Source organism: Bombina bombina, chromosome 8, assembly GCF_027579735.1.
Source record: "Bombina bombina isolate aBomBom1 chromosome 8, aBomBom1.pri, whole genome shotgun sequence".
Taxonomy (NCBI): domain Eukaryota; kingdom Metazoa; phylum Chordata; class Amphibia; order Anura; family Bombinatoridae; genus Bombina; species Bombina bombina.
In genome coordinates this window covers 137,425,742-137,442,819 of record NC_069506.1, presented here as the reverse complement: position 1 = coordinate 137,442,819, position 17,078 = coordinate 137,425,742, and the positions used below count along the sequence as shown (strand labels likewise).

Sequence of the window (17,078 nt, the reverse complement as noted above, 5' to 3'; positions counted from 1 at the left end):
ATCCCTCCTAAACTCCGATATCAAGATATTAGGCAAAATACTAGCCAACCGGATAAATAAAGTATTATTACAACTCATTCATTCAGACCAAGTGGGATTTGTCCCGGGGAGGGAAGCAAGGGACAATATTATTAGAGCCCTAACATTAACTACTTATGCCAAATCACACAACATCCCCACGATCTTGATAGCCACAGACGCGGAGAAAGCGTTTGATCGCATTAATTGGGCATTCCTAAAAGAGACGCTAGTAGCACTAGGATTTGGATCGAAAATGATAACACGTATCCTCCAATTATATACACAACCCAGTACCAAAGTGAAAGTGAATGGCATGCTGTCCACCCCCTTTAACATCCAAAACGGGACACGACAGGGATGTCCCCTGTCCCCAATCCTATTTATCCTGTCAATGGAAGTATTTGCTGCACACATCCGACAAAACCAAAAGATCCATGGCATTAACATCGGCCCACATAACTTTAAAATCGCATTATACGCAGATGATGTGCTGTTCACACTCACAAATCCCCAACTCTCTGTACCAGAGACCCTGAAGGAAATCAAACATTTCGGAAGTTTCTCAGGCTTCCTGGTTAATACACAAAAATCAGAGATTATGAATGTATCCCTGACGCCACAAAGATTCCAACTAATAACAGATACTTGCCCCTTAAAAATACAAAAGAAATCCCTAAAATACTTCGGAGTACAACTCTCCTCTGACACATCACAGCTGTTTAATGATAACTATCTTGCACTGGCACGAAACATACAACGGGACTTAGGCACTTGGGCAGCGAAACCAATCACATGGTGGGGACGCATACAGAGTATAAAAATGACAACATTACCCAGAATATTATATATAATACAGGCCCTCCCCATCCCTATCCCTAGGTGGTATATACCCCAGTTACAGAGACACATCAACTCATTTATCTGGAACAAAAGCAAACCTAGAATCAATAGAGAAAATATGTATAGGAGGCCAGAAAATGGAGGTCTGGGGGTCCCACACATAGCAGATTATCATGAGGCAGTCACATTACAAAGGATTTTAGACTGGCATAGATCCAGGGACACAAAGGCATGGGTGGCGATAGATTCCCATATCTTGAGGGTCCCAGAGGTAGGGGCGCTCTGTTGGGTACCAAAAGAATTGAGACCCCCTCAATGTACAGAATTAGCAATACATAAACATACTTTTGATACTTGGGATAGCATTATCGCACGAAAGAAGCATATTTCGGGGGTGCGCTCTCCTCTATTCCCTATCCCTATTAACGCAGAGTTAGTGGGGGGTTTAGATAAAGGAAAACAAAGGACCCAAGAATGGGGTTATTCCACACCTTTGACGAGGTTCATAAGAAAAGGAAAACTAGACAATAGAGAAAACCTAATGACAGTTGCAGAAGGTAGATATTCTACCTGGTTAAAATATTCACAACTGGCACATTTTATTCACACCTCCCCACATAAACAGGAGTTCCTAAGAGAATTAACCCCCTACGAAACACTCTGTTCTAACACGGAAGAGATCAGACACACACTCTCTATCTCAAAAAGACTAATACAATCTGAACACACTCGGAACTTACCTACATCTACATCTAAGTGGCAAGAAGAACTAGACCATAACATAACAGAGGAAGACTGGATTAGGATCTTTAAAAATACTAAGAAAATTTCAACATCACCACAATTATTAGAATTGAATTTTAAAGTCATCATGAGGTGGTACCTAACCCCTTCAAGGTCACATTCAATCTACCCAGGTGTTAGCGACAGATGTTGGAGAGGATGCGAAGAGAAGGGCACTTACCTCCATATGTGGTGGAATTGTGGGAGACTTAAAGACTTCTGGTTAGACATAGAGAGACACTTCAGGCAGATATTAACACCCGAGTTCACACTAACACCCAGCGTGGCACTACTGAATGACACAACAAAGATAACATGCACCCTCAGACGCACTCTTTTACATTTAGGAACGTCAGGAGCAAAAGCATTAATCGCCCTGAATTGGAAGAGCCAGACACCACCCTTGATAAGTACATGGAAAGAAAGGGTAACTGATATACTGGTATTGGAAGAATATGGATATCAGAGAAGGAACAAGCTAAATCTTCTGGCGGAGGTCAGATTCTTATGGGATGAGGTGATAGAGGGATCTAGGGCGGATATAAGACAAGCACACTAGAATAATAATACATATTTGCTACATTTAACAACACAGCTGAGCTCTAGAAAGTAAGATGGGCATAAACTTATATACCTTTGTGTTAACGTTTTATTACGATCCTACCAAGACCTAAACAGCAAAGAGAGAGAGTGACGAGAGACCAACAGAGCCCCAAACAAGGGGATAAACAGCCCCACCTATTTAATGCCCTGTGGAGCGCAGCAGACGAAGTCCCTTAATAACAGGGGACTGTATTTCTATTTTATTTCGCTTCCAAGTAAGTTTTCTTGTTTTGCTATTTTTGCCTTTTATGTTCTTCTGTTATATTTATTTCTCTCTCCGTTTAAAGAGAGGGAAAGAATGAGAAAAAGCTCAACATTTAGATAAAACTTCATATTCACATATATATCTATGTCACCTCACATAAGGAAGTAACAGACTACAGATAGATCTATACTGAGGTGAACATAACAAAGACCTAGATGCCACTGGAATGAAATATGAATGTTTCTTTTTAAAGAGCAACATGTAACCACTCTGTTCTTTCTTTTTTTGTCCTTTTCTCTTATATTCTGTGTTGACAAGATGTAAATGTTGAGCAATGACAATAAAGCATTTGAAACTTAAAAAAAAAAAAAAAGTAAAAACAAATAGATGGTAACAATAACAATCAACTGTGTGATTTGTTCTAGTGATTCTCTCCGCTCAAGGATAGGGTGAGAGCAAAGAGCCCCTAGTAGCTCGCTGAATATAGCGGCTCGGGATCTACAATCTACAACTTGTAGAAGAGGGTTCATGTCCAGAACATGAATAACAACTTGCATTAAGATTAACTAACATATTAATACTAACAACAGCTAACTCAATACATTTTCATCATGTGTGATAAACTCTCTAAGCATATTTTTAAGATATACAATTCGTGCTTCTTGAATTTTGACTGCAACAGGTATCGCAATCTATGAAACAGGCCATGACCTATTTCTCATTTAAATGTGTTTATATACCATATGTGTATAACAGTCTCAAGTGGCAGGTTTATTGGAAATAGAGCAGCGGGCCTTGCCCTCTGCGCCTCTTTGTCTTTTCCTATTAACTTTGGTCCAAGGTTGTTTTTGTCCTCTGGGGCCAATAGGATTATATGGATTGTCTTTTTCCTCTCTTATCAGGGAGGGCAGAGATGGTTGTGCTATGCCCAGCTTAGTACAGAAATCTTCAATGTCCTCAGGGCCACGATAAACAAAAATTTGGTTTTCTTTCTCTACTCAAAGGCGGAAGGGGAACCCCCATCTATATTTGATACCTAGGTCCTGTAGGTGCAGAGTAAGGTATCTTGTTTCTCTTCTTTTTATTAATGTTTGCGGACACAGATCTGGGAAAACTTGCAAATTACTATCCTCAAATTGTCAAATTGCAATTGTTTTAATTTTCTCACTGCGATTAGCACTTTTTCTTTATCCTCAAATTGGTGGAATCTAAGGATCACATCCCGTGGAGGAGCTCCTTCTCTTGGTAGCTGATGGAGGGCTCTGTGAGCCCTGTCTAATTGAAAGTCCTGATACGTAGAGGTATTTAGGAGATAGCGAAAAAGTCTTTGCAAATATGGCACAAGTTGTACTTGAATTATATTCTCCGTAATCCCCCATATTCTCAGGTTCTGTCTGAGATAATTAATAGTAGACCCCTGAGCTTTAAGTTGTTCAAGCAGGTGTTAAGTTAAGGATTCAGTGGTATCTTCCAGCTGCTCCACCCTTTGTCCCAACTGTGTAATATCAGACTTCACCTCTGCAAAACTATCTTTTATGAGCTGGCTCACTTGTTGTATTAACTGTCAAAAGTCCTCTTTTGAAGGTAATAATTTGAGATCAGCTCTAGTTTTGGATATTGTGGTGTCATCTATGGTATCACAATTTTTTGTGAAGACAAAGGAGTTTCTGCTGTATCAGTGTCAAGGGCTTTAAAATAGGCATTAATTTTGGTTGTTTTGTCCGGTCTCCCAGTTTTTTTGGCAGCCATTTTGGGGTAGCTCACCCCGTGCAGTGTAAGCAGTATATTGCAAGCTAGAACGCTTTCAAATTGAATGTCCCAGATTTAATATTGTTTCTGGTGTCAAACTCCCTCTTTTAGATTTATATGTAAGTGTCTACAGTTATACAGTGTCAATCATTCAGCCTCAACGTTTTGTCTAGTAATCCACAATGTATACTATTGAAGGATATTTGCAGCCCGCGAGAGATAGACAACAATTCTTCTTATCACATTTCTAGTGTTTATATAGGCTCATTATTTCCATATTTCAGATGTCAGAGGTTACCATCCCTATCATCTAGGCTTTTTCTCTCTCAATCGCAGGCCATTTTATTCCCTGCAAAACTCTGTTTTAATCACCCAGTTCTGTGCAATTTATTTTTAAATGCACTTGATATATATAATATGTCCGGTAAATCTTAAGGTCTCATATTATTTGGCCCCACACTTCAATGCTTAAGTTGTGGCTAATAACGGGCTTACCCTGCAGCTACTGTATGTTCTTCGTGCAGGCCCAAATTTAATTCTGTGGCGCACTTTCGACTTGCGCTCCATTCCGGTTCCTTACAGCCTCCAATATGCATTCGGCAATTTCTAAAGTCACCCATTCAGTCCCCGGGCTCCAAGCAGTGACCTCCGCCTACAGTAGATAGTTTAGTGTTCCCTTAGCTGGCATATTGTATAGATGTTGGCCAGTTGTTTAGTGGAGCTCCGTTCTTGTGCGGCCATACTCGAGGCTCGCTAGCTCCACCCCTCAAGATATATTTTTTTATGATCTGTTGTATAGAATATTGTAACAGAATAAGCGTGCATAGTTGATTCATAAGCTATTCTGGTCTCTACTTAATATATTTCAATGTGTTTATAAATTTAACTAATCTCAAGAATTTAGGAATAATATTAATTTCAATTGTTTCGCATATACATTTTAATTGGAGGTTGTTTTAAAGAACAAATAAATTGTATTATAACCCTGGTATATACTGACAAAAAATAGCAGACATGAATGGCATTGCCATTGTTTTTTGGTAATCAGAAGGCAGTTAATTGCAGCTGTGCAACACACTTCTGAAATTGCTAGCAGTGAAGGGGTTAATCAGGTATATTGTATGGTTTATTTTAGCTGTAGTGTAGAGATTACCCTCCAACCTGACATCTCCCATCCCTTGGTCCCTACCTGATCTCTCCCAAATAGCTCTCTTCCCTCCCTTCTCTCCCACTGGTCACCACCATCTTAGGTATTGGCAGACAGTCTGCTGGTATGCATATTTAGGGCTTTTTAATTTTTGTAAATATATATTTTTTGTATTATTATTTTCCCACCTCCCTGATCCCTCCTAAACAGCTCTTAACCCTCCCCCTCTACCAGTGTCCACCATACTTTCAATACCCAGTTTATAAATATTTAACACAATTTTTTTTAAATTTATTAATAAAAAACATTTGTCTGTAATGTAGCAGCCTCCCCTCACCCTCCCCACCTTCCCCATCCTTGCAATTATAATGAAGGGCCCTTGTCCATCCATATCTGCAGTAGAATAGTGTATCCTTCCCTCTCAGTAAAACATTTTCTGTTATACAACAATCCCTCCCATTCCTCCCCTCCCTCCTCCCACAATGTGCCACCTGCCCTCCTCCCTCCTTCCCTCACACACCACCTATGCCAGTACCGCAAGCCAATGCAAACAGAGACACAGAGTCACCATATGAAAACATCCCTTCTGCCTCTAGTTGCGGTCTCAGATATCAGAGCTGGGACTGCAGCATGAGGCAGAAGGTAGGAAGTGGCTACTACGTCAACAGGTTACACTGGGCAAAGTACCCTATGACATGTTAGCTATGTATAATAGGCACAAGGGGTTAATCCAGGTTTTCAATATGCTGCAAATTGCTTAAACCAGCTATTTAATTTGCAGCATGAGCAGGTTATGGAGTTTGTTTTTAGCCTCTTTTTGGAGAGTGGGATAAGCAAAAGTTTACACAAAAGCAAGAAATGTTTAATGTTCCCAGGGCCGGCTTTAGGGTATGGCTAGCAAGGCAGGCCACCTTGGGCCCCCACGGTTAGGGGGGCCCTGCCATGCTGGTGCAAACTGTGTATTTTCTTTTTTTAATATTATTTTTTTTCGGTGCACTGTAATATTTCTTTTTTTGAGGCATTTTTTAAGTTCTATCCCCCCCCCCCCCGGAACAATAGGAAGGAGGCACTAGGCAGCAGTTAAGCATGCAAAGATCTGAATGATTGGAGGATTATACTATAATTCTCCAATCAATCAGCTCAATGCATGTATAAGAGGGTGGTGACTGGTGATTAAGGGGCAGAGCAGTGAGGAGTAGGAGTCCCGCCGTCCGGGTGACTGAAGAGACTGAGAGCAGAGCGGAGAGTGGTCAGTCAGTGACCAGAGTATTGCAGTCGAGTAGCTAGGGTGACAGTGTTGTGGCTGGGCTGGCACTGCAGTGGCTCAGCTGCAAAGCAAACAAAAAGAATGCTGTAAAAATGCAAGCAAGGAGCAGAGAAAAGGTGAGAGGTTGCAAATCTCATCCACTTCATTGAGTTATTAATATTATTTTATGCAGTGATAGCATTCCCTGAAAGGTGACAGCAAGATAAAAAAAAATCACTCTGCAGTTAAAGGGGCAGCATTTTAATGATCATAGCTGAGGGAGAGAATCATTTTACATCAGCCAACACTTAAGAGTGAAACAATATGAGGATTTCTTATGCATTTTATTAAAGGATACCCATAACCTAGGGTACATTGGATATGTGTTCATCAGTTTATTATAAGTTATTATTATTTTATTCTTGTGGAAACAAACATAAATTAGTTAAATATTTACAATTAATTACACTAAATTTGCATACTTATTGCAAATGATTTAATGATATGCAGTACAATTATGGGTATGCATATACAGGCACACAGTCCTGCCTATGTACATGTTTACACAAGAATTCCATTAAACAATGAAACATACAGCATGTACTATGGTTATATTGAAGTAATGCATTCTATTCCCTGATCTTATGGCTACACTTCACAAATACTGCAATATGAATAAGTTTGTTTTATTTTTCTATACATTATGTCAATTTGCCCCTGATTTATCTATACTGGCAGTTATTCTGATTCAACAAATCAATGCTTTGATTCAAACTGATTGCTATTGATATACATTTTCTAATGTAACGGTTTAGCAAACCATTATGAATGACCATAGCTTAAAACTGGTGGAAGTTTATTACACTGACCATGTGTATTAAATCCAATGTTCTTCAATAGGTCATGTGTCCTAGGACCAGGACAGTTCAAATGAATGGGGTTTTCATAGCACTGTGCTTGGTCCATGCTTTGTGCATACTGTATGAAGAGATCTGTAGCTTCAATGTAAACCTTTCCTATGAGGATGGTTATAAGGGATATCCATATAAATCTTATTTTCTGACACTGTACTCTGTTCTAACTGTTCCTTAATGAAAATACATTGCATATATATATATATATATATATATATATATTCTTTTCAATTAAATCACAGTGACAGTGCTTTTGCAAATCTGTTTTCACAGAAGAGAAATATCCCATTATCCTCCCATGTCTGCATTAAACAAGGTTTAACATGAATATCACATTCATGTTACACTTATTTATTAAGTTAAGGGAGAACAATTTTTCATGTTCCGAATTGCCACATCGGTGGAACCATACTATAGTTATAGGTCTTACATATGAGGATACAGCTCTGTGGCATCAAATGGTTTCTATAATCTACGTAAGATAAAAACATATTTATCTCATATGGAAACCAGCTGCTGGACGTGAACAGCCAAGACAGAAAATTAAATTTAAGGTGGAATGATTTTGCCCTGGGGAGATTATTAATTATGGAGTGCATACCAAGAGACAAACATAAATAAAGAAATAAGTAATACAAAACTGCACCGGGTAGTAAACGTTGACGGTCCGGTTTTTTGAGTGCCCCAAACTGTCAGCAGACTTTTTTATGTGGTTAAGGAGTTGCTTTAGTTTGTTATAAAAGTGAATTTGCTGACTTTTAAACGCTTTTAATAAGTTTTAGACACAGAGCTCTACAGCACTGTGATTGTTTTCCTTCAAGAATAGCTCCTCCCCCCCTGCTGTACTGGTTTTTAATCATGCAAATTGGTACATATAGGCACATCTCAAGATATTATATCTCCAACAGAGAGGGTTGCAGGGCCAGGGAAATAATCTGAGGGGTGATGAGGGTATGGGTGTTATAAGCTCAGGGGGCAGATCTGAAGCCTAATTGAGAATGGGGCTTACAAAGGGGTTGTTGGGCTAGTGTTTTACCTGTCTGATATGGGTATGTGCTGACAGATGGCTTACAGAGGCAGGTGTCTGATGTAGTCTAAATTGGGCATGATCTGATCGAGGAAATGCGGGACTGGGTGTGTGATCTCACTGTAACAAACACTGGAAGTGCAGCCTCCCACCTACTTCTTCCCCATGCTTGTATCCTTGGGAAGAGGAAGGGGTAGTTAAAGAGACATAAAACAAAAAAAAAAAAAGCATTTCATGATTCAGATAGAACATAAAATTTTAAATAACTTTCCAATTTAGTTTTAATATCAAATTTGCTTAATTTTCTTTGTATCCTTTGTTGAAGGTGTAGCAATGCACTACTGGTAGCTAGCTGAACACATCAAGTGAGCCAATTAAAAAAAGGCATATTAGTGCAGCCACCAACCAGCAGCTAGCTTTCAGTAAGGAAAATACTTCATACATCTCAACACTGTTTTCAGGAGCTCTGTAGAGCTGTTAAAAGGAGCTCATCTGAGTCCCTGTACGCTTATATTAAAGACTGTGTTTCATGTAGAGACTCTACTGAAAGGAAACTGTGTGAAAGAAAACAGTGTCTGGTGGCATCTGGATCACATGTATCTCAGTTTACATAACGAGATCAATACATAATGTGAACTATATATAAACCTCTATTTATTACTCCTTTTAACATCTCTACAGAGCTCCGAAAGCAGTGTTAAGATTTATGAAGTATTTATAATACTGTTAGGATGTTAGTAAGAACTGGTGTATGACCACATTTATATATTTTTTTATATTTTATATTTTATCTTTCATTGTGTAGTTTGTACATCTATTTGCAACATTGTGTTAGGATTGATTGAATGGGAATCTAATTAATTCACGCTTATCAAAGCTGAATACTTATTTTTATTATATTGACTACCTATGTACCCATTGTGATTGGAGTTTTTTATTTATCAAGGATTTGCTATTAAACTGAACTTATCATTCATATTTGAATGTATTATAAAGCCTTTATTATTACAGTAATCATTTTTAACACATAAAGATCATTGTGTAATAATATACCTGAACCAGCATTTTTTTGCGCCACCTTATGTAACTGTATGCTCTATCTGAATCATGAAAAAAATGTTGGGTTTCATGTTTCTATAAGCTAATAGTCGCAGCCAGCAGGTGTCTGTGTGAGTAGGACACTGGACAGTGAGGACTGGCTGCGGGCAGGCATGCCTGGCCTTCCCATTTACTTTTTAAAAAAAATCTCATTTTTAATACCTGTGCGTGTACTACAGTGCTTGTTTGTTATATGGTAAAACAACAAATATGGGGGGGGGGGGAGTTGCTTTGTCTTAAAATGCCCAGGCCTTTTTTTTGTCCCAGTCCGGCCCTGTTGACCTCCATGTCTTTTTAATTATAAAATTATCACAAATTGTGTGACTTTGGGAATTTCAGTCATGCTATGAATTAATATTGATTGTTAAATGAATAAAATCTACATAAAAACACATTAGGCTGTCTATTTGTATCAAGTAGCTGACATCTTTTATTTTGGCTGGTTATCTGTTGCCTAAGTGAAGGTCTGTAAATCCCTACACAAACCACTTTAAAAACCCTACAATACATCTAGTTCTTAAAGTTTTCAGAGAGTTAAATTAAATTATCCTGATGTAATATTACTGATTTGTACAGTTTTACTATAATAAAAAACATTATTTTAAAGTGTATACAATGTTTTCACACAGGAATATTAATAGACTGGAGTGTGGCCGCTTATTTGTCATTGCCATTATGTGGTATGAATGTAGATAAAAAAAAAAAAACTATAAGGAAAATTAATTGTGAAATGGATATTTTACCACCAATAAAGATATGTATTTCTTTTTAGATATGGAAAACTGTGTGAAGTGTGCTGACGACCCGTGGTCCAATACAGAGAAGACAATGTGCATTTCCAGAACCATAGAGTTTCTTTCTTATGATGATATTTTAGGCATATCATTAGCTACAATATCCATTATCTTTGCTATTATGACCCTAGGAGTACTGATCATCTTTATCTACCACAGAGAAACAGCAATAGTTAAAGCTAATAACAGGAATCTAAGTTACACTCTTCTTATATCACTAACAATGTGTTTTTTATGTTCATTGCTATTCATTGGATGCCCTGTGGCACTCACCTGCTTTTTCCGGCAAGCTGCCTTTGGAGTTATTTTTGCAGTATCTGTTTCTTCAGTATTGGCTAAAACTATAACTGTTGTTAATGCCTTTAATGCCTCAAAGCCTGGAAGCAAAGCAAGAAAATGGGTGGGATCCCGAGTATCCAGCTATCTTGTGTTTCTGTCTTCATTGGGAGAAGCGCTCATTTGTCTCTTATGGTTTCTTTACTCCCCGCCTTTTCCAGACTTTGACACCAGTGAACAATCTGATAAGATGATATTACAATGTAATGAGGGTTCAGTCACCGCATTCTACTTTGTTGTAGGTTATATTGGACTTTTAGCTGCTTTAAGCTTTATAGTTGCTTTCCTAGCAAGAAAATTACCAGATAGTTTTAATGAGGCTACACATATAACTTTCAGTATGTTGGTATTTTGCAGTGTATGGCTGTCTTTTATCCCAGCCTATCTGAGCACTAAAGGCAAATATATGGTGGCTGTTGAAATATTTGCCATCTTGGCTTCTGGAGCAGGGTTGATGGGTTGTATATTTATTCCTAAATGCTACATTATTGTGATACGGCCAGATTTGAACACCAGAGAATATCTGATAGGAAAAAAAAGAAATCGATCTATTGTACACATTACCCGAACTGAGATATAGGCCCCTATTTATCAACCCGTCAACTTACTTGCATTCGCCGGCACCAATACGCTCGCCTAAGATCGCCTAACAGCGCCTAACATCGCTGCCGCGGACCTCAATATGTTCTCCAAAGTTACCAAAAAAGCTGTCAAAAAGCCGTGCACTAAGTACAGGGCGATGAGTAGCGGACTGTTGTTAACTAACAGTAATCGATCTCGCTGCTCTTCGGCTTTTTCCCAGCTTTATTGGTATACTGTCACTAAACACCGCCACTATACTATACTGTTTTACCCCTAAACCGCTGCTCACGGAGCCCACCACAAGAAAATAAAGTTATTAACCCCTAAACCACCACTCCCGGAGCCCATCGCTACCTACATTATGTTATTAACCCCTAATATGCCGCCCCCTACACCGCCGCCACCTACATTACATTTATTAACCACTAATCTGCCGCCCCCAACGTCGCCGCCACTATTCTAAATGTATTAACCCCTAAACCTAAGTCTAACCCTAACCCTAACACCCCCTAACATAAATATTATTTAAATAAATCTAAAGAAAAATTAATATTATTAACTAAATAATTCCTATTTAAAACTAAATAGTTAACTGTAAAAAATACCCTAAGATAGCTACAATATAACTAATAGTTACATTGTAGCTATCTTATGGTTTATTTTTATATTAGAGGCAAGTTTGTATTTATTTTAACTAGGTACAATAGTTATTAAATAGTTATTAACTATTTAATAACTACCTAGCTAAAATAAATACAGAAGTACCTGTAAAATAAAACCTAACCTAAGTCACACTAACACCTAACACTACACTACAATTAAATAAATTACCTAAATTAACAACAATTAATTTCTAAAAAATATCTAAATTACAGAAAATAAAAACAAATTACTAGATATTTAAACGAATTACACCTAATCTAATAGCCCTATCAAAATAAAAAGCCCCCCCCAAAATAAAAAAACCCTAGCCTAAACTAAGCTATCAATAGCCCTTAAAAGAGCATTTTGCGGGGCATTGCCCCAAAGTAGTCGGCTCTTTTTCCTGTAAACAAAATACAAACAACCCCCCAACAGTAAAACCCACCACCCACACAACCAACCCCCCAAATAAATTACTAACTAAAAAAAACCTAAGCTCCCCATTGCCCTGAAAAGGGCATTTGGATGGGCATTGCCCTTAAAAGGGCAGTTAGCTCTTTTGCAGGCCCAAAGCCCTAACCTAAAAAATAAACCCACCCAGTACACCCTTGAAAAAATCCTAACACTAACCCCATGAAGATTCACTTACCGAGAGATGTCTTCATCCAAGCGGCAAGATGTCCTCAACAAATCCAGCAGAAGTGGTCCTCCAGACGGTCAGAAGTGGTCCTCCAGACGGGCAGAAATCTTCATCCAGATGGCATCTTCTATCTTCATCCTTCCGGCGCAGAGCGGGTCCATCTTCAAGACATCCGACGCGGAGCATCCTCTTCCAACGACGTCTTCTTGTTGAATGAATATCACTTTAAATGACGTCATCCAAGATGGCGTCCCTTCGATTCCATTTTGCTGATAGAAATTAAGGTAGAAAAAATCCTATTGGCTGATACAATCTGCCAATTGATTGAGCTGGCATTCTATTGGCTGTTCCAATCAGTCAATAGAATGCAAGCTCAATCCTATTGGCTGATTGCATCAGCCAATAGGATTTTTTCTACTTTAATTCCGATTGGCTGATACAATTGCATCAGCCAATCGGAATCGAAGGGACGCCATATTGGATGATGTCACTTAAAGTGATATTCATTCAGTAAGAAGACTTCGTTGAAAGAGGATGCTCCGCGTCGGATGTCTTGCAGATAGAAGATGCTGGTTCAAGGATTAGCAGCACTCCAGAAGGTAGAGTAAAAACACAGTCTTTATTCTTATAAGTTAAAAATGCAAAAAATACACACAAAAAATAGTGCAGTGCAGCACAGCACAGCACATCAGCAAAAAGAGTTACATGGAAGGGGAGCGAGGTCCTGACATGTTTCGTGCTATTCAGCACTTAATCATAGGATAATTCCCCACCTGTGTAATGCTCCATTTAACTGGTTTTTAACCAATCAGAATTCTTCAAAGGTATACACACCCTCAAAACAAAGAGAGCTAGTATAAATGGTGCATTATAGAGGAAGACAAGAATAATGAAACAAAAAATAACATAACAATGATAAAAAAACCACTATAGTTATAAAAGAAATGATAAATAGAATGAAAAAACATTGTTGTTAATTCCTATTATTACAACTTAACTATAATTTCAAATTTGATAGGTTTATAAACTCTTCATAGAAAAATATTTATTTAATATTTAATATTTAATAATTAATAAAATATATATTTTCACATACTTTGATGTATAGTGAGTTTCAATAATAGGAACTTTGTTTACTCAGTTCTGCAACTGGCCTCATATTCAATTAATTCATATTAGACTTAAAATATCTATGAATACCATTCTCATAACAATTGATGGTATGATGCGCATCGCAACTATTTGTCTGTAGATCACACCGACAGATGTCTTAAATCACAGATGTTTCAAAAGACATAACCATTAATCATAAAATATGAAAGCAGATAATAATATTATTATGAGACCTCTGATCATGGGATAATATCAAACAAAAGGGTGATAGGATATCACTAATACCTTAATAACTTGTTAATGTGAAAACATATACAATAAATGCAGGTATTATATGTACGCTTGCACTGGCTACTATACCAAAGGGGATTACAGAACATTAGCACCAGAAGATCAATAGTCTTAAAGGAAATAAGTTTAGGTAAATATATATTTTCCTAGACTAGCTTAGGAATCAACAAAGAAACTGATGTCCCATTCCTTATTGAGGCCATGTGGTGTCCTAGTGTTAAGCTTCCATATCCAATAAAGCTCTTTTTTGGAAAGGATAGAATTGATATTACCTCCTTGAATGGGTCTTTTGGCTACATCAATTACTTTTACTGTGAACTTAGATTGATCTGTAAAATGTATGCCATTGAAGTGTCTTGCTACACTAGAATCTTTGTTATAGTTTCTTATGTCTCTTTTATGTTCCCCTATTCTAGACCTGAGGGCACGTGAAGTTTGACCAACGTACTGTTCTGAGCATAAAGAGCATTCTATGAGATAAACTACAAATGTAGTGCCACAGTTGGCATAATGATCAATCTTAAAATTGCCTTTGGTTGAGTAACTATTGAAGTTTATTCCCATAGAAATATGCTCGCAGGTGTGACAGTTCCTTGACAAGCATTTAAAAGTCCCTTTCTTATTAAGCCATTGCACACTTTTCTCTCTGACATTGTCATTAACCATACTGGGGGAAAGTTTTTTGCCCAATGTGGGTGCCTTTTTTGACACAAATTTAATCTTGTCAACAACATTGGCCAAAGCACTGTCCCCTTTAAGTATGGGTAAGTTCTTTTCAATTATATTACATAAGTCATTGAACTGCAAGGAAAATTCCGTAGAAAATATCACTACATCTTTATCAAAAGCATCCTTCTTACCCTTACTAAATGAAGGGATAAAGTTTCTCTTGACATCTTCCAATGACCTATGTAATGTATCAGGATTATAACCCCTAGCAATTAGTCTGTCCGTTAGTTTATTGGCTTGATGGTTAAACAGATCATCAGAGTTTGTGTTCCTTCGAAGCCTTAGAAACTGACTTTTCGGAATTGATTGGATTAAATGCTTAGGATGACAAGAGGTAGCGTGCAAGATCGTATTTCCTGATGTTGGTTTCCTGAATGTATCTGTAATGATCCTATTGGTTTCTACTGAGCCATATAAAGTAAGGTCTAAGAAATGTATTTCTTTATCCTGGATCTCCCCAGTGAACTTCAATTTGAGGTCATTATTGTTAACATATTTCAAAAATTCCTCAAAGACGAAGTCGCCCTTAACCACAAAGATGAGATCATCAATAAATCTCATATATGTGCAAATATTTTCAAAAAATGGATTATTACTGCTGTAGAGACTGCCGAGTTCCCACCATCCCACAAATAAATTTGCGAATGAGGGCGCAAACTTCGCCCCCATCGCAGTACCACATATTTGTAAATAGTATTTGCCATTAAACATAAAGTAATTGTGGGATAGTAGAAACTCAACAGTCTCACAAAAGAACAGTTTGAACTCTCTTGAATAATTGGTGTAGTTATCCAAGAAGACACTAACCAAGCTTAACACTAGGACACCACATGGCCTCAATAAGGAATGGGACATCAGTTTCTTTGTTGATTCCTAAGCTAGTCTAGGAAAATATATATTTACCTAAACTTATTTCCTTTAAGACTATTGATCTTCTGGTGCTAATGTTCTGTAATCCCCTTTGGTATAGTAGCCAGTGCAAGCGTACATATAATACCTGCATTTATTGTATATGTTTTCACATTAACAAGTTATTAAGGTATTAGTGATATCCTATCACCCTTTTGTTTGATATTATCCCATGATCAGAGGTCTCATAATAATATTATTATCTGCTTTCATATTTTATGATTAATGGTTATGTCTTTTGAAACATCTGTGATTTAAGACATCTGTCGGTGTGATCTACAGACAAATAGTTGCGATGCGCATCATACCATCAATTGTTATGAGAATGGTATTCATAGATATTTTAAGTCTAATATGAATTAATTGAATATGAGGCCAGTTGCAGAATTGAGTAAACAAAGTTCCTATTATTGAAACTCACTATACATCAAAGTATGTGAAAATTAATATTTTATTAATTATTAAATATTAAATATTAAATAAATATTTTTCTATGAAGAGTTTATAAACCTATCAAATTTGAAATTATAGTTAAGTTGTAATAATAGGAATTAACAACAATGTTTTTTCATTCTATTTATCATTTCTTTTATAACTATAGTGGTTTTTTTATCATTGTTATGTTATTTTTTGTTTCATTATTCTTGTCTTCCTCTATAATGCACCATTTATACTAGCTCTCTTTGTTTTGAGGGTGTGTATACCTTTGAAGAATTCTGATTGGTTAAAAACCAGTTAAATGGAGCATTACACAGGTGGGGAATTATCCTATGATTAAGTGCTGAATAGCACGAAACATGTCAGGACCTCGCTCCCCTTCCATGTAACCCTTTTTGCTGATGTGCTGTGCTGTGCTGCACTGCACTATTTTTTGTGTGTATTTTTTGCATTTTTAACTTATAAGAATAAAGACTGTGTTTTTACTCTACCTTCTGGAGTGCTGCTAATCCTTGAACCTGCATTCTATGAAGCCTGCTCGGCTTCCTTCAGCTGGCACCCCGCCACAAGTACATTCCTTCAGACCGGCTTTTTGAGGACTGCAATTGGCTAGCTACCTACACACCTCCTAAGCTGTAGCTACGTCACCCCCTATGCACCGATTCCACTAGAGCTACAGACGCTGCTCGCTGAGGACGACTTGTAAGGAGCTTCTAGTAAGTGCGTTTTGTATTTCAACTTTTAATGTGCAAACTTGAATGCCAAACTATTTTAATGCATGGGACTTTTCTGTCATCTGGACATGCGTACTGTTACAATCCTTGAGAACTCTGACAGCCTGAAAAACATGCAATAATTAAACATAGTCAGTTGTTATGGGAATGTTTTAATTTTGATTTGCAAACTTTATTGCTGGGCAATTCCCGGAACTGACAACTGTCTGTTTGCAAGCGCTGCAGTAACTCACACTG

The 17,078-nt window shown here is 37.5% G+C and overlaps 1 protein-coding gene across 1 annotated transcript in view; it reads left to right on the top strand.

The window, feature by feature from the left end:
• LOC128638885 (vomeronasal type-2 receptor 26-like) overlaps positions 1-11,343 on the top strand; it is a 170,152-nt gene extending 158,809 nt beyond the window's left edge. The window contains exon 6 of the mRNA XM_053691013.1: positions 10,406-11,343. Within this exon, the coding sequence (XP_053546988.1) occupies positions 10,406-11,343 (938 nt within the window). The remainder of the gene's footprint in view (positions 1-10,405) is intronic.
• Positions 11,344-17,078: the final 5,735 nt, after the last annotated feature.